This window comes from Hyla sarda, chromosome 5 (genome assembly GCF_029499605.1).
Source record: "Hyla sarda isolate aHylSar1 chromosome 5, aHylSar1.hap1, whole genome shotgun sequence".
In the NCBI taxonomy this organism is placed as follows: Eukaryota; Metazoa; Chordata; class Amphibia; order Anura; family Hylidae; genus Hyla; species Hyla sarda.
Window position 1 is genome coordinate 66,147,296 of NC_079193.1, and position 21,745 is coordinate 66,169,040.

The 21,745-nt window shown below is 43.7% G+C and overlaps 1 protein-coding gene across 10 annotated transcripts in view; it reads left to right on the forward strand.

The window, feature by feature from the left end:
* KMT2C (lysine methyltransferase 2C) overlaps positions 1-21,745 on the forward strand; it is a 279,577-nt gene that overhangs the window by 71,325 nt on the left and 186,507 nt on the right. For all 10 annotated transcript variants that reach the window (XM_056519605.1, XM_056519603.1, XM_056519611.1 and 7 more), the window contains exons 2-3: positions 1,866-1,954; positions 15,473-15,611. In XM_056519605.1, the coding sequence (XP_056375580.1) occupies positions 1,866-1,954; positions 15,473-15,611 (228 nt within the window). The remainder of the gene's footprint in view (positions 1-1,865; positions 1,955-15,472; positions 15,612-21,745) is intronic.

The window sequence follows — 21,745 nt, forward strand, 5'->3', positions numbered from 1 at the left end:
TCTGTTTAACTTTCTGGCACCAGTTCATTAAAAAAAAAAAAAATTTCCACCGGAGTACCCCCTTAAGACTTTTGCTTAGGGTTTTGTCAGCCCTTTCCAATAGGTGTTGTCTTGATAAAACCAAACCAAGAAAAAAAATATATTCTAATTTAGTTCCCAATTCCCATGCTGTTCCCCGTTCTGCCTCCGGCCGGTGTTCCGGTGTTGAAATATCAGTAGACTGCTGCAGCGGCCTTCGGTCATGCTTCATACTCTGGAGTACAGAGCGTGACTGCCAAGGCTACTGAATGACTGTGGAAGTCACGTGACATCCACTGCTTAACACCGGAGTGCCATCCGTAGACATTTGCTGAACACTGAGGAGACACTAATGACTGTGACACACGGTAGAAATGAGGGGACACTGATGACTGTGACACTCTGGAGAGATGAGGGGGCACTAATGACTGAGACACAGGGGGTTATTATGGGACACTGACTGATCATATGTAATGTTATTTGACGGGTGGCATCCTTGTTCCTAACTTTCTTTTTGTAGTTTCATTACAAATTTGTCAAGCCCTGGTCGTGTTGCCTATCCTGCTATGCTGACCACTATTTCACTATATATTTAGGCAAACTAATTAAAAAGTAATGACAAATGCAGTTGGGCTCTCTGCACAAAGTAGAGACCCTGATTGACTCAGGTAACCAATAAGCACTACAACCTATTTCTATGAAAACATTCACATCAGTCAATGAATCCCTGTGGGGGGCCTGGTACACACCTCACATGTTATCCTGAACATTATCTTCCAAGCCAAATGCTCTTCCTCCACTCTTTAGGTCACAGAAAAATAGAAATGCACTTTCCAGCCTTAAAGGGGTTCTCCACCATAAGGTGATTTTAGTATGTACCTGGCAGACAGTAATGGACATGCTTAGGAAGGATCTGTGCTTGTCTTGGATAACCATAATACTGTGGCTAGCTTTCTGTAAACTGGTATTTCCTGTTTTCAGTTTTCTTGTTTGCCTGCAAATCCCATGATACCATTTTCCTCCTTCCCACACATCAGCCACCGCACCCATTGAAACATAAATGAGCTGCAGACCTGTGGTTTTCAATCAGGGTGCTTCCAGCTGTTGCATTACTTGCAGATTGCTCTCTCCACCCATTGCAGCAGACAGGCTCCCTGTCATCAGCTGACTAGTGAGTCAGGTCTCGACCGCATTGCAAGCTGGGAAAAATCTGAGACAACAGTCATTTTGTATTCTGGTAAAAATAAATATTGGGGTGAAAATCACAGAGGAATTTTTGAGAAAACCATCACACACAGGTACAGACACTATATTATGAACTACACCAACTTTACAGCCCCTGTAGCATAGTCAAATAAAAAAAATTCCCGGAATACCCCTTTAATTGAAAATTAACAAAAAATAAATATCCAGCCCTTATCTCACTATAACTTGCATTATATTGTCATTTCTGTGTCCGTTGTCCAATGTGTCTATTTTAGTGTTTACAGAGTGGATGTTCACATTATTCTACAAGTTGTTGTTTCAAGTAGTTTAACACTGAATTACTAGTAGATGCGATTTTCTTAGTGATTCGATGCATCAGTTTTGTTGTGACCAAACTACTGGAAATCTGAAAATATACTTAGTCACGTCAGGTGGAAATTTTTAAATACCTGCAGATCGCCTTGTGAATCATTGATGCCGAATAATGATACATAAAGACGTTATACATCTGTGACTTATGTCATGCTTGTGTTTACTAGTGTGGTGGTCTTATCATTATATGAATAAGCCATACTTTCTATAAATGTTTCTTTGCAGAATAATTATACACCTCTTTTATTGGATTATTTTCTTTTCTCCAGGCCTCGGAGTAGAGGAAAAACTGCCTTGGAGGATGAAGATAGTATGGATGGACTGGAGGCAGCAGAACCCGAAAACTCAGCCGACACAGGTTAGTTACCCCATGCTGCTTAGAAGGAAGCCAAAAGACTAAAGAACTCTGTTCCGATGGCTTTAGTGACAGGTTCTTTAGGATTTAAAGGGGTACTCTGCCCCTAGACTTCTTATCCCCTATCCAAAGGACAGGGGACAAGATGTGTGATCGCGGGGCCCCTGCAATCACACATCTTATCCCCTATCCTTTGGATTGGAGATAAGATGTCTAGGGGCGGAGTACCCCTTTCAGTAACCCCTTTCATGCAACATTCCTACTGTGGTAGGCAATTGTCTTTCTACCTCTCTCAGCATTCTACACCACAAGCTTTGTGCAGTCACTTTACTGTCCTGGCAAGGTGAGAGTTTGGAAGTTACAGGAAACAAGTGGAATTTCAATAGAAATGATAAAAAAAAATAAACAAACAGTTACAGCTATAGATACAAACTACACAGACAGTTAGTTTCGCGCAGATAGGCAGTGTTCCCATTCTAGTTGTGCCCTCCATGGCAGGTATACTTTGGTAACCTGTCAAAATGGTATGACAACATATACAAGCATGGGCAGGCAAATGAACCATTGACTTCAATGGCCTGAACATAGGCGGCTAGGGACTACGTTTGGGTCATTTCCCTCATGTGTATTTAGGCTTAGGCTCAAAGTTGTGGTGGGCAGCACTTGAATATTAGGGCAAACATTTATATATTTGGGAAGTGGAATAAGCATGGTCACCAACTGACTGTGTTCAGGCTATTCAAGTCTGTGGGTCCAGTGCCTGTCCGTGCTTGTATCGTGCAAGTTGCCGATGTATACCTGCTGTGCATGGCCTATAGTCAACCTCTTTAGTCATTGATCTGAAGGTCCTCCGGTCCAATATATAAATATATATATATATATATATATATATATATATATATATATATATAACCAAATGACATTTTTTGTTGGCATTATGCCAGTGAGGAATGTTGGAGCATTTAATTTCAGAGACTAGCAGAATTTTTGGTATAGCAGGTTGTATCTTTGTATAAGTAATAAATAGAGAGTGCAATGTTTTTGGGGGTGGTTCAACATTTTTATGTCAAGTCATTCCTTTCCTCCCAAGAATAAGTTTTCTATGTATTCTCAATGTTTTCTCATTTAGTCACCAAGACCTCATAACAACACTCAAAGCTAAATAGGTTTTCCAGGTAATTTACACTTCTGGCATCCTGCATATGAGCCATGTTGGGGCTCCAGCTTATACACCAGCAGCAGTTGACTCAATTCATTGTGTAGTGGTGACACTGGGTTACTGCATTGGAGCTTTCAGTCACTACACAATGACTGTAGTCATCTGCAATGCCACTACACAATGACTGTAGTCATCTGCTTTCAGCCATTCATTGGCCCAGATTTATTGTTGTAGTTTTTTTTCCCTATTTGTATTTTATCAGACAGATTTACTGATTTGTTGCACACCTCGGAAAAATTGTTGCGTGCTGATTAAAAAGTGTTACATTGTGCTCCAGATGGGTTTAACCCCACCAGGACCAAGGGTGTACAGGTATGCCCTCACAACCTGGGACTTAAAGGGGTTATCCACCATAAGGATACAACCTTCGCTTGTCTTAGGCTAAATGGCTATGTTGTGAGATTACCATAATACTGTTGTTAGCTTTTTGTGATCTGGTATTTCCTATTTTAGTTTCTTTTTTGCCTACAAATCCCATAATTCCATTTTCCTCCCTCCCACACATCAGCTGCCCCACCCATTGAAACATAAATGAGCTGCATCCATTCAAAGGACCTCTGGTTTTCAATCAGGGTGCCTACAGCTGTTGCATTAGTTGCAGATTGATCTCTCTCCCACCAAGCGATCCCTCCCCCCATTGAAGCAGACAGGCTCCCTGTCATCAGCTGACTAGTGAGTCAGGTTTCGGCCGCATTGCAACCTGGGAAAAATCGGAGACATTTTGTATGCTGTTTAAAAATAAATATTGGGGTGAAAATCAAAGAAGAATTGTGAGAAAACCTTCACACACAGGTACAGACACTATATTCTGAACTACACTAACTTTACAGCCCCTGTAGCATAGTCAAATAAAAAAAAAATCCTGGAATACCTCTGTATTGGCCTTTGATGTACCTTTATGCCCTGGTCCTGTTAACAGGGTTTAAACTGTTCTCACGAGCGGAGAAACGCATTAAACCCAGTGGGTCATGGTTGCTATGGGCAGCCAGGACCCACGGCTAATGCTGGGCACCACCGATCGGACCGATGCCCGGCATTAACCCTTTAGACACCGCAATGAAAGTTGATTGCGGCATCTAAAAATGCAGGGTTAAGAGTGCTGGTAGCTCAGTGTAGCTGATTGGGACATACGCGGCAACATCGAGGGTCCCGATCAGCTGAGTGAACAACGGGAGGGTCCTCACCTGCCGCCTCGTCATCCGTTCAGGCTGGAGTAGCAGAGCGACGATAACACTGATCAATGCTATGCTATGGCATCGCATTGATCAGTATATGTCGTCAAAAGATTGCATGGTATAGCCCCCTATGGGCTCTAAAAAAAATAAAAAATTATAATAATAATGAAGGTTAAAAAAAAAGGAATAAAAGTAAATTAACCCCTTCCCTATTAAATGTTAAATTCACCTTTTCCCATTCTTTTAATAATATAATGTAATAAAAATAATCATGTGGTACTGCAGAGTGCGTAAATATCTGAACTATTAAAATACAGGGATGTGGAAATCCTATAGCCCGACGCCCGGGACAAGTAGTTTTGGGCACCGGGCAGGTGAATTGTTTATAGATTTAGCCCTGTATCGGGCTAGCAGGGACAGACAGACTTCCCCCTTATTTTTCTTTAATGTCGGTGTGAGGTGCAGGAGCGTATCGAAGTCTTCACCTCACACCGGCCTCAGAGTGTATGGAGGAGGCGGCGGCCTCCAGCTGACTGCAGAGCCCCCTTATCTCCCCTCCCGGAGGATGGACGGAGCTCAGAAGACACAGCAGGGTGAGAGAGAGGATGTTGACAGCCCCGCACACAGCTCCATCCCCCACACACAGCTCCCCCCTCCCCCTCCCCCTGCTCTGTCTAGACAGGACCTAATCCACCACGGGGAGGTTGCTTGTTTGCACGAGGAAAACACAGAGCAGGGGGGAGAGGAGAGAGGGGGAGAACGGAAATCTCACCTCACATCGGCGGTGACTACAGCTCTGATGTCCACTCATGGCGGATCAGGTGAGGAGACCAAGAATACAGGCGGCGGCAGGAAGGGTGGTTGTATATGTAGGGTGTGAGTGTATGTGTGATGTGTGTATGTAATGTATGATGGGGGGGGGGGCAGGTGTATGTATGATGTGTGCATATGTATGGTGTATATCAGTGTTTCCCAACCAGTCCTGGGCATGCTGGGAGTTGTAGTTTTGCAACAACTGGAGGCACCCTGGTTGGGAAACACTGGTGGATATGTATGGTGTGAGTGTATGTGTGTATGATGTCTGTGTGTGTGTATATGTAATGTATAATGTGTGTATGATGTCTGTGTGATGTGTATGTAATGTATAATGTGTGTATGATGTCTGTGTGATGTGTATTTAATGTATAATGTGTGTATGATGTCTGTGTGTGATGTGTATGTAATGTATGATGTGTGTATAATGTCTAAGTGATGTGTGTGTGTGTGTGTGTGTGTGTATGTGATGTATGATGTGTGCATATGTATGGTGTATATGTATGGTGTGAGTGTATGTGTGATGTGTGTATAATGTCTAAGTGTGATGTGTATGTATGTGATGTATGATGTGGGGTGGGCAGCGGCAGGTGTTTGTATGGTGTATATGTATGGTGTGAGTGTATGTGTATATGTAATGTATGATGTGGGGGGGCAGTGGCGTGGGTGAGTGTGTGTGTGTGTGTGTATGTATGATATGGGGGCAGTGGTTGGTGCATGTATGATATGTGTATGCATGAATGTTTTGTATAGGAGCAGACGGGCATTAGGGCAGTTGTGCCATCTAATTTTATTTATTTTTAGTGGCCCCCGCACTAAATTGCACCCCCAGAATCCCGCCCCCTTCATACTCACCCGCCAATCAAGAGCCCCACGGATGCACGCAAACACACCCGAACCAAAACTACAACTCCCAGCATGTTGGACCATAACCTAAACTGTAGAACTATAAAGTGCAACATGCTGGGAGTTGTAGTTTTGGTTCGGGTCAGCTGCAGAGCTATAGGCTGCATCAGGGCATGCTGGGAGTTGTAGTTACTAACTGTAATTCCCAGTATTCCTTGACACAGACTATGGCTCTGCAGCTGACACGAATCAAAACTACAACTCCCAGCATGTTCCACAATAACCTTAACTGTACTATACAGTGCAACATGCTGCAACACCCACAGAACCATAGGCTGTATCAGGGCATGCTGGGAGTTGTAGTTATCTAGTAACTAAATGCAACTTCCAGCATTTTCTGACACAAAATGCAGCACATAAACTGGAGAAGCAGAACCCCCCCCCCCCCCCCAGTAACACATAAGTCCCTATTGAGACTGAAAAATAGTGATTAAAACATTGTAAAAAGTGCGTATATATGTGAATAAGCCCCTTTCCTAATAAAAGTTTCCAATTTTCTTTAAATAAAAATAATGTACAAAAATAAACCTAAGTGGTATCGCTACATGTGGAAATGTCCAGACTATTAAAATATAATGTTAATTAAACCGTACGGTGAACGGTGTAAATGTAAAGAATAGTCCAGAATTGCTCATTTTTGGTCACTTCATATGAGAAATTTTTTATAAGGCGATCAAAAAGTTACATCTAGACTTATCTGGGCTTGTCTGGGGTGTAAGAGGAGCTACAGCTCTCCCTCCGCTAATATCCTGACATACTGCGATCACCTATTAACCCATTAGATCTCCGCTGTCAGCAGTGTCTAAAGGAATCTTAGATCCATCCCTGGTGGTCTAGTGGAGTGGATCAGACTATTTTGATTGAAATTATTTCATCAACCAGGACAAGTGGATTTTCTTGAGGGACAAGTAGATTGTGTTCCGCTTTAGTCCCTTGGACAAGTAGTTTTTTTTTAAATTTCCACACTCCTGAAATATAAGGTTAGCTAAACCGCACAGTCGATGGCGTACACGTAAGAAAAAATTCCAAAGTCCAAAATTGTGCATTTTTGGTCACTTCATATACCATAAAAAACTAATAAATAGCGTTCAAAAAGTCCCATCAAAACAAACATATAGCAACGTTTGCAGAAAAACAAAAATAAAAGTTATAGGGGTCAGAAGAGGACAATTGTAAACATACTAATTTTGGTGCATGTAGTTATAATTTTTTTTAAAGTATTAAAATAAAACCTACATAAATTGGGTATCCTTGTGACCATATGGACATACAGAAAATGTGTAATTTTTACTGAAAATTTTACTGTGTAGAAACAGAAGCCCCCAAAATTTACAAAATGGCGTCTCCCCCCCCCCCCCCAAATTTCACCCCACAAATATATATTTTTTGGTTTTGAAGTAGATTTGGTTATTAAAGGAAATATGCAGGAAATATGCAGCCATAACAACTTATCCCCTATCCTCAGGATAATTGATAAGTGTCTGATCATGGGGGGTCCGAACGATGGGGTCCCCCGCGATCTCCTGCATGGGGCATCGGCTGACACGCCTCCTCCATGTAGTTCTATGGGAGATGCAGGGATGCAGCGTCCGTGCCTCCCCGCCTCTCACATAGAGCTGTATGGGGAGGGGGCGTACCGTCGACCTCACTGAGGTCTATGCTATGAGCTTAGCCGCTCTCACAGAGCGGCAATGCCGGGCCCCATTTGGGAGGTTTTGGGGGTCCCAGTGGTAAGGGATAAGTTGTTATGGCTGCAGCTGTCCTTTAAATGATTGATGTTATTACAAAGTACAATTGATGGCGCAAAAAACAAGCCCTTATATGGGTCTGTAGGTTCAAAATTGAAAGCGTTATGATTTTTAGAAGGGGAGGAGGAAAAAACTAAAGTGCAAAAACAAAAATTGGCCTGGTCCTTAATAGGGATCGACCTATAACGTTTTTTTAGGGCCGATACCGATAATCGGTGGAGGTTAGGGCCGATAGCCGATAACTTATACCGATATTCCGGTATAAGTTATCGGCTATTTATCCTCCCTTGACACCGCTGCAGGTCATTTATTTAAAGCGGGCGCTTTAAATCAATGCACTGCAGTGGCTTTTGCGGTGCCATAGGCCGCCGCCGCCGCCCCCCCCCCGCTTCTCTCCCCCTACCTGTCAGGGTGGTCCGGGCCATCCATCCTTCCTTCCTGTAGTGTCCGGCGCCATTCCGGGTGGTGGGTGAACCGGTCCGGGATGTCCTTCTTCTCCGGGGTCCTCTTCTCCACTCCGGGCAGGCTCCGGCCTAGTACGGAGCATAGACGCCGCTACGCAGTGACACCCGTGCGCAGCGACGCACCTGGCGTCACGGCGTAGCGGCGTCTATGCAGCGTACTAGGCTGGAGCCTGCCTGGAGTGGAGAACATGACACCCGGAGAAGGACAGCCCGGACCGGTTCAACCTCCACCCGGAATGCCGCCGGACACTACAGGAAGGAAGGATGGATGGCCCATTACGGGTAAGTTTATTTATTTATTTATTTTTATTGACTCAGAGGGTGGGGGAGGGGCCCGACCGGTATAGCGGTATGGGCAAAAATCCATACCGGTATACCGCCCAGCACTACGGTGGGGGCTGCGACTCGGGGGGGGATGCCGCGGCGCGGCGGGTCAGGGGGGGGGGGGTGTCGGTCGCTGGGCGGTGCGTGGGACGGTGCATTATCGGCTTATCGGCAAGGTAATTGCCGATACCGATAATGGCCAAAATCGTGATTATCGACCATGCCGATAATCGGTCGATCCCTAGTCCTTAAGGTCAAAATGGGCTTGGTCCTTAAAGGGGTTATCCACCAAAGGGGGTTTTAGTACGTACCTGGCAGACAGTAATGGACATGCTTAGGAAGGATCCACACTTGTCTTGGGGCTAAATGGCTATGCTGTGAGATTACCATAACACTGTGGCTAGCTTTTTGTGAACTCTGATTTAATGTTTGACTTTTCTTTTTTTTACTACAAATCCCATAATTCCATTTTCCTCCCTCCCACACATCAGCCACCCCACCCATTGAAACATAAATGAGCTTCATCCATTCAAAAGACCTGTGGTTTTCAATCAGGGTGCCTACAGCTGTTGCATTAGTTGCAGATTGATCTCTCTCCCACCAAGCGATCGCTCCACCCATTGAAGCAGACATGATCCCTGTCATCAGCTGACTAGTGAGTCAGGTCTCAGCCGCATTGCAACCTGGGGAAAATCTGAGACAACAGTCATTTTGTATGCTGTTAAAAATAAATATTGGAGTGAAAATCACAAAAGAATTGTGAGAAAACAGTCACACACAGGTAAAGATACTGTATATTATGAACAACACTAACTTTACAGCCCCTGTAGCATAGTCAAATTTAAAAAAAAACTGGAATTTTTTATAAAACCCTTACAATAATTCTCCCTACCTATACAATTTTATTGAATTTGTGGAAAAAATCAATCACTTTTTAGATTAAAGGAGTACTCTGGTGCGGATTACTCCTGCTCCGTCCTGCCCGGGCTGCAAAAAAATTAAAATAAACCATCACTCACCTTCCTGGGTTCCCGCGGAGCGCCACTACAGCTGATCGGTCCTCCGGTCCATCCTCTTCATACTTCCGTGTGAACGAAGCGCCACATGGCGCTCAGCCTACTATGGGCCGAGGCAGAACATTTCGGTGGCCGGCCAAAGGCTGAGGACCATGTGACGCTTCGTTCACACAGAAGTATGAAGAGGATGGACCGGAGGACCGATCAGCTGTACTGGCGCTCCGCAGGAACCCAGGGAGTTGAGAGATGGTTTATTTTCATTTTCTTGCAGGACGGAGCAGAAGTTCTCCTTTAAATTAAAAAAAAATTAAAATTTTGAAAGAAACCCAGGGACACAACCACTTTATTAAATAAATAAAAAATGCTATTTGTGGGGTTGTTTGGGTTTCTGGTAAAGTGTTGCCATTTGCTAAAATTGTGGCACACACAAATGTGTTCCAAAAATATGTCGCAAAAGCAGACACTAAAATTGGTGTGATGGGAAAGGTAAATTTGGGCATTGTGTATATGCTGGAGCTGCAGCTCTGCTAAACAGATGATGGTCAGGGAATGACCACAGTGACTGCACAGAAAACACCCTTTAATGCCCCCTCATACAGGTGAATGGACTGCAGAGCAGTGACCAGTAGCGTACAGTCCTGCCAGGACTTCCATTGTAAATCAGTTACCAGACCAAATGCTGGTCACGTAGGGCTCAATTTCTTCATCTGCACTGACATCATTATGAAATATTCATTTACAATTACAGCACAATAGATGGAATTGTTTTCATTGCTTTTTACTGTATTTTGCTTCCCTTGCCAAGGGCATTTCACTTTTTACACGTCGTACATCTGACAGTGGCTGCCGGTTTGTTTGCTGTCTGTGGGCGAACAGAACATGGAATAAGCCAAGGCCGTGCTGCTCTATCTCTATATAATGTGTTTTCTATTGTTGTTGATGGTGTAATGGAGGATCCAGTGTTTCTGAATGTATTCTTCTACAAACCTTTTACTTAGGCTGCATGTATAGAGCTTAAAGGGGTACTCTGCTGGAATTTGTTTTTTTAAATCAACTGGTACCAGACAGTTAAACAGATTTGTAAATTACTTCTATTAAAAAATCTTAATCCTTCTAGTACTTATCAGCTGCTGTATGCTCCAGAGTCCACAGGAAGTTCTTTCCTTTTTGAATTTCCTTTCTGTCTGACTACAGTGCTCTCTGCTGACACCTCTGTCCATTTTAGGAACTGTCCAGAGTAGAAACAAATCCCCATAGCAACCTGCTCTAGACAGTTCCTAAAGTGGACAGAGGTGTCAGCAGAGAGCACTGCAAGTCAGGCAGAAAGGAAATTCAAAAAGGAAAGAACTTCCTGTGGAGCATATAGCAGCTAAGTACTGGAAGGATTAAGATATCTTTAATAGAAGTCATTTACAAATCTGTTTAACTTTCTGGTACCAGTTGATGGAAATTTTTTTTTTCCAGTGGAGTGCCCCTTGAGGGGGTTTCTCCCCTTTAGACATTTAGTGTATGTCTACAGGATATACTATAAATGTCTGATAGATGCGGCCCCCACTTCTAGGATCACACTTGCCTCCAGAACCTGGGTCACCCAACCCACATCCTGTGGATGTGCCATAAATGTCTGCAGTGTGAAATCTTCTTCAGATATTATTCTAAAAAAAAATCCTCTCAGTATAGAATAGCAAAGAACATATTCACCTCTTAAATGTTCCACCTCTCCCACACGGCCGCTCCTATGCCCCCCACCAATCTCTGTTTTACATCACTCTGGTATTTATGTACAGTACTTACAACTGGAGACAATCGCTAACCACAGTATATGCTGCATACACCACAAGACTGCCTTGGCCTATGTGTGTATGGGACTAGTGGTGATGGATGGACAGGGGGGTTTATATATATATATATATATATATATATATATATATATATATATATCAATATCATATTTTGTTGATTTTCTTTTTTTTTTATGGGCACCCTAAAGGGAACCTGTTGCCATGAAATACCATCTAATAGATAGATATCTATCTGTGGGTAAAGGTAATTATAACTTTTCTTTTTCTATTTTTAGGAGTCCAATGAGTGGGGCTGGGCGGTGTACCGGTTCATTCAATTCAATTTTTGTGCTGCATGACATGAATTTTAACCCATACCGCAATGCCAATTTGGCCCCTCCCCCTCGGGAATGAATGTATTATCAGCCCAGCGCTGCACTGTCCCCACATCGGGGAGCTAATCATATGTGACCCGCAAGCGCTGTTCTGACGCCCCCCAAATTATCAGTCCAGAGCTGCTATTCACATATGTCACCCGCAAGCACTGCTCTCCTGGTCCTCCTGTATTTTGTGGCCGCCAGTGCTGATACTCTATACCAGTGGTCTTCAACCTCCAGATGTTGCAAAACTACAACTCCCAGCATGCCCGGACAGCCGTTGGCTGTCCTGGCATGCTGGGAGTTGTAGTTTTGCAACATCTGGAGCTCCGCAGATTGCAAACCCCAGCTCTATAGCGTTTTATATACCCTGGAACCGCCAAAGGTTACAAAAATACCGCAATACACATATTTGGCCATACCGCCCAGCCCTACCTGTGAGTAGTGTCACTCAATTTTAGGCTAACCCACTGGACTCATAAATGTAGAAAGATCAGAAATTTCAATCAATAAATGACAAGTTATATTACGGTTTTAGGTCCTGTCAGAAAACAGGATACAGGGCAAAAATGAGCCGGAGTCGCTATCTGACTCTAGTCGGCTCATTCAAATAAGTTTTTTACTCCCCCCAGCCGGATTAGGTTCTCGTATGTCCAAAATGTAGTGTGACCCCAGCGTTCGGTAGATAAATATACGGCTGGGGACCCTCACCAATGGCAATAATATAAAGGTCCCCTCCCCAAGTAACTGGAGTGACAGTAGAGCTGGGCGGTATGACCAAATATGTGTATCACGGTATTTTTGTAACTTATGGCTGTTCCACGGTATGTAACAGTATTTTTTTTACCCCCCCGCCCCCCCCCCCAAATCATGTGACCCGCCAGCGCTGTTCTGCTCCCCCCCAATTAATTATCAGCCCAGCGGGGTACTACTCACATATGTCACCCGCAAACACTGCCCTCCTCCTCTTTGTTGGGGGCCACTGGCACTGGAACTCTATACTGTACGCCAGTGGTCTCCAACCTGAGCACCTCCAGATGTTGCGAAACTACAACTCCCAGCATGCCCGGACAGCCAACGGCTTTCCTGGCATGCTGGGAGTTGTAGTTTTGCAACAGCTGGAGGGCCACAGGTTTGAGACCACTGCTGTATGCTGTATCCCTATGCCCGGGCTGCAAAAGATAAAGAAAATAAACAGTAACTCGCCTACATCGGCCACACGCTGGGGACGGGAACGTCTGAGAGCCGTCAGCCTATCACCGGCCGGAGCGATGTCCCGTCCCGGCCAGTGATAGGCTGAGCCCACTGTCATGTAATGGCCGGCTTCTTACATGACAGTACGTTTAACCGATCAAAGGCCGGGGCGCTACATCGCTAGGCTGACGGCTCTCAGATGTTCCCGTCCACAGCGTAAGGCCGACGTAGGTAAGTTAAAGTTTATTTGGTTTATCTTTTGCAGCCCGGGCATAGGGATACAGCGTACAGCAGTGGTCTCAAACCTGTGGCCCTCCAGCTGTTGCAAAACTACAACTCCCAGCATACCTGGACAGCCGTTGGCTGTCCGGGCATGCTGGGAGTTGTAGTTTTGCAACATCTGGAGGTCCGCAGGTTGGAGACCACTGGCGTACAGTATAGAGTTCCAGTGCCAGCGGCCCCCAACAAAGAGGAGGGTGGCAGTGCTTGTGAGTGACATATGTGAGTAGTACCCCGCTGGGCTGATAATTTATTGGGGGGGAGCAGAACAGCGCTGGCAGGTCACATGATTTGGTGGGGGGAAGCAGAACAGCGCTGGCGGGTCACATATGATTAGTTCCCCGATGTGGGGGCAGAGCAGTGCTGGGCAGATACCGTATATACTCGAGTATAAGCCGAGTTTTTCAGCACGATTTTTCGTGCTGAAAACACCCCCCTCGGCTTATACTCGAGTGAACTCCCCCACCCGCAGTGGTCTTCAATCTGCGGACTTCCAGAGGTTTCAAAACTACATCTCCCAGCAAGCCCGGGCAGCCATCGGCTGTCCGGGCTTGCTGGGAGTTGTAGTTTTGAAACCTCCGGAGGTCCGCAGGTTGAAGACCACTGCGGCCTTCAACATCATCCAGCCCCCTCTCACCCCCTTTAGTTCTGAGTACTCACCTCCGCTCGGCGCTGGTCCGGTCCTGCAGGACGGTCCGGAGAGGAGGTGGTCCGGTGGCATAGTGGTTCCGGGCTGCTATCTTCACCGGGGAGGCCTCTTCTAAGCGCTTCGGGCCCGGCCTCAGAATAGTCACGTTGCCGTGACAACGACGCAGAGGTGCGTTCATTGCCAACGTACTTCTGCGTCATTGTCAAGGCAACGCCTCTATTCCGGGCCGGAAGCGCGGAGAAGAGGCGCCCCCGGTGAAGATAGCAGCCCGGACCACCTCCTCACCGGACCACCTCCTCTCCGGACAGCCCTGCAGGACCGGACCAGCGCCGAGCGGAGGTGAGTACTCAGAACTAAAGGGGGGGGGGGGGAGAGGGGGCTGGATGATGTTGAATGCCGCAGTGGTCTTCAACCTGCGGACCTCCGGAGGTTTCAAAACTACAACTCCCAGCAAGCCCGGACAGCCGATGGCTGCCCGGGCTTGCTGGGAGTTGTAGTTTTGAAACCTCTGGAGGTCCGCAGGTTGAAGACCACTGAGGGCGAATGATGAGAAGAGGATGATGAAGGGGGGGGGGGGTGTGGGGATGATGAAGGGGGGTGGGGATGATGAAGGGGGGGGTGTGGGATGATTACAAGGGGATGATGAAGGGGGGATGTGTGGGATGATAAGGGGATGATGAAGGGGGGATGTGCGGGATGATAAGGGGATGATGAAGGGGGGATGTGCGGGATGATAAGGGGATGATGAAGGGGGGATGTGTGGGATGATAAGGGGATGATGAAGGGGGGATGTGTGGGATGATGACAAGGGAATGATGAAGGGGGGATGTGTGGGATGATGACAAGGGGATGATGATGAGGATGTTAATGACGGGTCTGGATGATGACAGGGGGGGATGAGGTATTTCCCACCCTAGGCTTATACTCGAGTCAATAACTTTTCCTGGGATTTTGGGTTGAAATTAGGGGTCTCGGCTTATACTCGGGTCGGCTTATACTCGAGTATATACGGTAATTCATTCATTCCCGAGGGGGAGGGGCCCCACCGGTATTGCGGTATGGGGAAAAATTCATATTGTGCAGCACAAATATTTCTGTATTCGGTATGAACCGGTATACCGCCCAGCCCAAAGTGACAGCTCACATTGGGGGACTGTGCAGTTTCTATACCACAGTTGTTACTTTGTGTTTATAACAGAATCACCATAGACAAGCACCAGAAGAATACTGGATTATTTTTTGGTCAGTGTGAGGTAGCAGTCTATTGTAGGATTATATGAATAATATTATTATTATTATTAATAATAATGATAATTTATGGTTTTAAAGAAATTGAAATCTGGTTAAACTGATAAAATGTCTTATTTTTGGTTTAGTGAGTTTTGCCTTCTTCAGGCCTTTGAAGTGTTACCTTAGATAACTAAGCGGAAGCATTTTGCACGGTGGCCTACATGTTTGTGTCTTGGCTTTATCATAAGGGAGACCTAGAATAAAATGTTTTTGATAATGCACCAATTGATGGGTTTCTCTATTCCTTACACATTCAATGCATGAATTTCCTTTCTGTATTTACTAGATATTAAAGAACAATCTGTGGAGGAATGTGACCAGACTGAGGTGACGGACACTGCACAACTAACACCCGTTCTTCAGCGTTCTCCATCCGAAGAGTCCGAGCGCTCCACTGCCTCTGTGGGAGTTGAAGCCAAAAGCAGGTCTGTATGTACTGTGCAGCTTATGCGGAGTCAGGGCAGGGGGAAGGGTATCTGTGGACGTGCATAGAGAGATGAAGAGGATGCTGGGAGTGCTGATGAGTTGTGAGGAGTAAGCAGCCTGCAGAAGCAGCTGCCAGACCCCATCTTGGATGATAATTAGTGCAGGATGGGGAGAGAGGCTGAGGCCTCCCACGCCTTATTCTTAGGGTAACATTTCTAGGAGACATCTCCGTAGAGTCAGTACTGTAAGACTGTTATTGTACTGGCTCCAAACATGTTTTCTTCAAATGCAGAGTAGTCTTTTCTACTATTGTTTTCAGCCATTGTCAGTGAATGAAAGTGGGGGTTTCTTTTAGATGCTCAGGTCAACCAGATAACCTAGTGAACATGTTGGTTAACAAAGCAACTTTGAAGCTTGTGTAAGCAAACAGATGGCAAAATGGTGGAACGGAGATGTATCATGAGGCTTCTTGTCTCTGTGACATAAGGCTGGAGTTTGGGTCTGAGTTTTGGCAATGACTGAAGGTTCTGGAGGTAGTCCTGAACCTGATCTCTGTGTGAGCACTATCAGAGAGCAGCAGAGAGGAGTTGCTCCGAAGCGAGACCAGTTTGTCTCTGCTATGTTGGATACTGATACACTACATCAAAAACATGGACTTTTGGAAATGAACCTGCCAAGTTTTGAATAAAAATATATATTGTTAGATCGGTGAAGCTTGGTGAAGGTCCAGCAGCTGTGAGCCCTTACCTTGTAGAATTTGATAGAAGCATTTGTGCATGTGGCCTGCTGGTCCTTTCACAGTCTGTAGAAAGTGCAGGAAGAGAGACCTTGAGTTCTGGCAAAAACACTTCTTGTAGGATAGTAACCACATAAATGAGGTTTCAAGATTTGCAATAGGATAAAATGCATATAACAGAGCATGAAGTGTTTCATAGCTGTACCCACCTTCCTTAGATGCAGAATGAGTACAAATGCTTATGCAGAGCTATTTTTAATAGGATATTTGTGCAAACCCAAACCTGTACTGAGGGGTCATAAAAGGTATCCATAAAGTTATCAATACAAGCTATACGGAGGGGTTACAAAAGGGATCCATAAAGTTATCAATACAAGCTATACGGAGGGGTTACAAAAGGGATCCATAAAGTTATCAATACAAGCTATACGGAGGGGTTACAAAAGGGATTTATAAAGTTCCTACTTAAGAGTATTACAGTTTTATACATCTTATCCCCTATCCAAAGTATAGGGGATAAGGTGTATGACCACAGGGGTACTGTTTAACAACTGTGATGATTTTTAAGCATCCCGGGCTGTAATCACACCTTAATCAACAGCCCGGGCACGGCTAACATCAACCTTAGGAGACCTCAGACTGGACTTTTCCAGGCAACCTGAGCATGTTGAAAGCAGAACTAATTTGGCCAGACTAAACCAATCTACAGACAGGTTATGTAGTTAATTAATATTCATGGCAGTAATGCCCCTTTGGTGTAAAAACAGTGCTATCAATATGGAGAAATGATGCAATGAAACTATACAGCACAAAATAGGCAAAAATAAAATATATGGTGAGGCAAAACAGAATGAAATGAAGTCCTCCATCCAATATAACTTATTATAAAGAGTGAACATGCAGTAGTAGGAATACTAAAATGTACATACGCCACTGCTACATGTCCTGTACTGTTCTTTACCTCTGCCAGGACTCTGCTGCTGCTATGAACACCAGGGCCCGGAAGAAGCACCATTTATCTACAACAAAAATTAGTTACAACCTCCAGCAACTTTTTCTGACTTCTATATGTAATGACTTGCCTTATCTGCATTAGTAAAATGCTTATTTTCCACTAATCTTAATTTTTATTTTGGGGCATCAGAATATTTTCAGCTTACAATGGTTTTCCTGAAATGAATTCATACTGCAGCTTTACCTGTTCATACAATATCTTTTATCACGTGGGCCCCGTGATCAGAAACATGAAGTTTCAAATACGTCATATACTTAATACTTTGCTTTTTTTTTTTTTTTTTTGACCTTTTTTTTTTCCTGTACATTTGTGTGGAGATTTCAGAAAAACAGATCTTACTAGTTTAATGCTAGACATATAGAATATGCTTTACGCTTTCTCATTGTGAGTCCCTGGCTGCCTCTTTCTATCGGTATTTTTAGTATTTGGATCCCTGTCAGACATTAGGCAATTGGATTGCAACAATGAGATAAAATCTATTAATGAAGCTATCACAGGCCTCTGAGATTTTGCTTGCTAGCTAGGATAAGGTTTCAAGAATTCTTATGGCTTCTGATGGAAATGGCCTCCAGAGATTTTAGCAATCCTAAATTGTATTAGTACATACAGTCATGGCAATAAATGTTGGCACCCCCGAAATTTTTCGAGAAAATGAAGTATTTCTCACTGAAAAGGATTGCTGTAACACTTGTTTTGCTATACACCTGTTTATTCCCTTTGTGTGTATTGGAACTAAATAAAAAAAGGAGGAAAAAAAAAGCTAATTGGACATAATGTTACACCAAACTCCAAAAATGGATGGACAAAATTATTGGCACTCTTTCAAAATTGTGGAAAAATAAAATTGTTTCAAGTATGAGATGCTGCTTTAAACTCACCTGGGGCAAGTAACAGGTGTGGGCAATAAAAAAAATCACACCTAAAAGCAGATAAAAAGGAGAGAAGTTCACTTAGTCTTTGCATTATTTGTCTGTGTGTGCCACACTAAGCATGGACAACAGAAAGAGGAGAAAAGAATTGTCTGAGGACTTGAGAACCAACATTGTGGAAAAATATCAACAATCTCAAGGTTACAAGTCCATCTCCAGAGATCTGGATTTGCCTTTGTCCACAGTGCGCAACATTATCAAGAAGTTTGCAACCCATGGCACTGTAGCTAATCTCCCTGGGTGTGGATGGAAGAGAAAAATTGATGAAAGGTCTCACAACGCAGAATAGTCCGGATGGGGGATAAGCAGCCTCAAACAAGTTCCAAAGATATTCAAGCTGTCCTGCAGGCTCAAGGAACATCAGTGTCAGTGCGAACTATCCATCGACAAACAAATGAAATGAAACGCTATGGCAGGAGACCCAGGAGGACCCCACTGCTGACACAGAGACATAAAAAAGCAAGACTACATTTTGCCAAAATGAACTTGAGTAAGCCAAAATCCTTCTGGGAAAACATCTTGTGGACAGATGAGACCAAGATAGAGCTTTTTGGTAAAGCGCATCATTCTACTGTTTACTGAAAACAGAATGAGGCCTACAAAGAAAAGAACACAATACCTACAGTGAAATATGGTGGAGGTTCAACAATGTTTTGGGGTTGTTCTGTACAGCCCAGAAAGCTGGGTTTGCGTCAGAGATCTTGGGTCTTCTAGCAGGACAATGACCCCAAACATACAACATAAAGCACCCAGAAATAGATGGCAACAAAGCGCTGGAGAGTTCTGGAGTGGCCAGCAATGAGTCCAGATGTAAATCCCATTGAACATCTTTGGAGAGTTCTTAAAATTGCTGTTAGGAAAAGGCGCCCTTCCAATATGAGAGACCTGGAGCAGTTTGCAAAGGATGAGGGGTCCAATATTCCGACTGAGAGGCGTAAGAAGCTTATTGATGGTTATAAGAAGTGACTGATTTCAGTTATTTTTTCCCAAAGGGTGTGCAACAAAATATTTAGTTAAGGGTGCCATATTAATGTGTAGACATGGTAATATGAAATGTTCTCCATGTATCTTATATAATAAAAATCCCTGTTAGAGCGATAGTTTGGAAAATACATTCAGGAACCGCACCACTTAGCCAGCAAAAAAAAAAAAAAAATCCATCATCAAGCGATGTGAATTATTTTTAGTGCAGCCACATAGTACAAGGCAACATTTCAACACTTACATAAATTTGTCTGAAACCTATTACAATGTGCTGACATCAGCTTTTTATGCAGCGTTCCACCAATCAGTGAGTTATGAATAAGGATTGCATAATCCGAAACACGTAACTCATCTATGCTTTTCTTTTACCTCACTTAAGGTTTTGTCTATGTGGCTATGCCATGAATTGCCATTTTAATGATGTAAAGATGGGAGATTTTATTGTTTTTGTCTAGCATGCAGTACAAGCCGTTGACCACGCCTGGGTGAGCTGACTGCAAATTGGAATTGGGGCGTAGTTCGGTCGCCATTCCCCTTCTACACCATGATTGGGTGATTATTTAATCAATGTATTTAATTAGTGGATCTTTGCTTATATATTTGATGTCATCACATTGTAATTACGGTAGATTTCAGACCCATCTATGTAAGGATCAAAGAATCGCCTGTCTTGCAGTATGAGGTTGCAGTTAAGAAGAATTCACGTCACTTGGATGCTGGACCATTTTCTTTGATTGAACTTTGTTAGCTTTTCAGTGTTGTAAAGGAGATTACTGTTTAGGGCTCGTTCACACGTACAGGATCTACTGCATTTTGTGCAGCTGATTTTGCTACCCATTAAGTTCAATGGGTAGCAATATCAGCTGCAGAAAATAGGAGGAAAAAAATGTAGCAGATCCTGTATGTTTGAACGTACCCTTAGAAAGTGTATCCCCTATTGTAAAAATGTAGAAAATTCTCAGTATTAAGGAATAACTTTTTTGAGTAGTAGTAGTAGTGGTAGTAGAGATCAATGTAAGAACTATATTTAAAGAAGGGCTTCTCCAGGAATCCATGTGATATTTTATTTAGCTTAAAACTAGAACAATTTAAGGGGGGTTATTGGCCCTAGACATCTGGATAGGGGATAAGGTGTTTGATCACTGGGGTCCCACCGCAGGGACCCCCTACCATCTCGGTGTAGCTCCTGACGTTCTGTGCAGGGCTCTGCTCCCGAGACGTAGGCGTGATATCACGCCATGTCCACTTGGGATGTTACCCCTTTAACAAAACATTCAGCTCTGTGTATCTTATTGATTACTAGTATCCTGCAGTGTGTGTATATATGAGCATACACACACAGCTTGTTTTTTTTGCAGGGTTCTATTGAGCCTTTTAACGCCATCTTTTTGAAGCCAAAGGTTTTATACATTTTTTTTTTCTAGTAATGCTAGAAAACCAGTGCTTGAAGCAGTATAGTATAGTACTTAACTCTTGATTGATTGGAAGCATCCCCCCCATGTGATAGCAGTAGAGTGTACTGTGGGGATCACTGTTCACATGCAGTTTCCCCCTCATATGCAGCAGTGACCAAGCCTCACAGCTTTGTAGTAGAGTATTCACTTTAAATAGCCACATATGATCCCCTTACTGTTGAAGTGGGGGGGGGGGGCTTTTTTACGTTAATTGCTATAAAACTGATAAAATTACTCCTTTCCTCTCCAGATGTTGTTTTTGCTCAAACGAGAACTTTTATCTTGCGCACTTGAGGAGAAAAAAAATCAATAGTAATTACTCTATCACCTGGGAGCAGCTTATATGATGTGTTATAAAGCGCGGGAGTCACGGCACTGGTCACGGAGCCAGCATCAGTGTTACAGGCTCATTTACTGGAACTAAGGCTGCACTGGTCACATCTACTGCCGCGTTCCCTTTTGCACTCTGCGTTTTAGTTTTCATTAAATTGTTGTTAGGAAAGTATAAATATAAAACAGTGCAAAAAGTTAAGGTTTTTTTCACATCTTTTTTTGTTTCATTTTCTGCTTAGTTAGAAGAGCAGAACTAGAATAAATTAGTAGTCCTAAATCTACTGCACTTTGATATTTTAACAGGCTAAATTTTGCTGTACTATTTTATCCGGCATTTTTAATAGAATGGGCAGACAAGTCTCCAAACGGAACTTCTGATGCAGATGTGAACCCTATTGGGGCTATAACATTGCCAAAAAAAAGTGTGAAAAAAAAGTTAAGATCATTTAACCCCTTCCCTAATAAAAGTTAGAATCACCCCTCTTAAAAAATTTCAAAAATGGCGTATTTTTGATCACTTTTTATGCCATAAAAAAAAAATAATAATAAAAAGCGATCACAATGTCCCATCAAAACAAATCAAAACATGTGAAAGAAATGGAGCCGGCACTTACGGAACTAAGCCTGGAGAGGGACGCAGAAAAGCACAAAACTGAGTACTGACAATGTAAGCCTGTGTCTG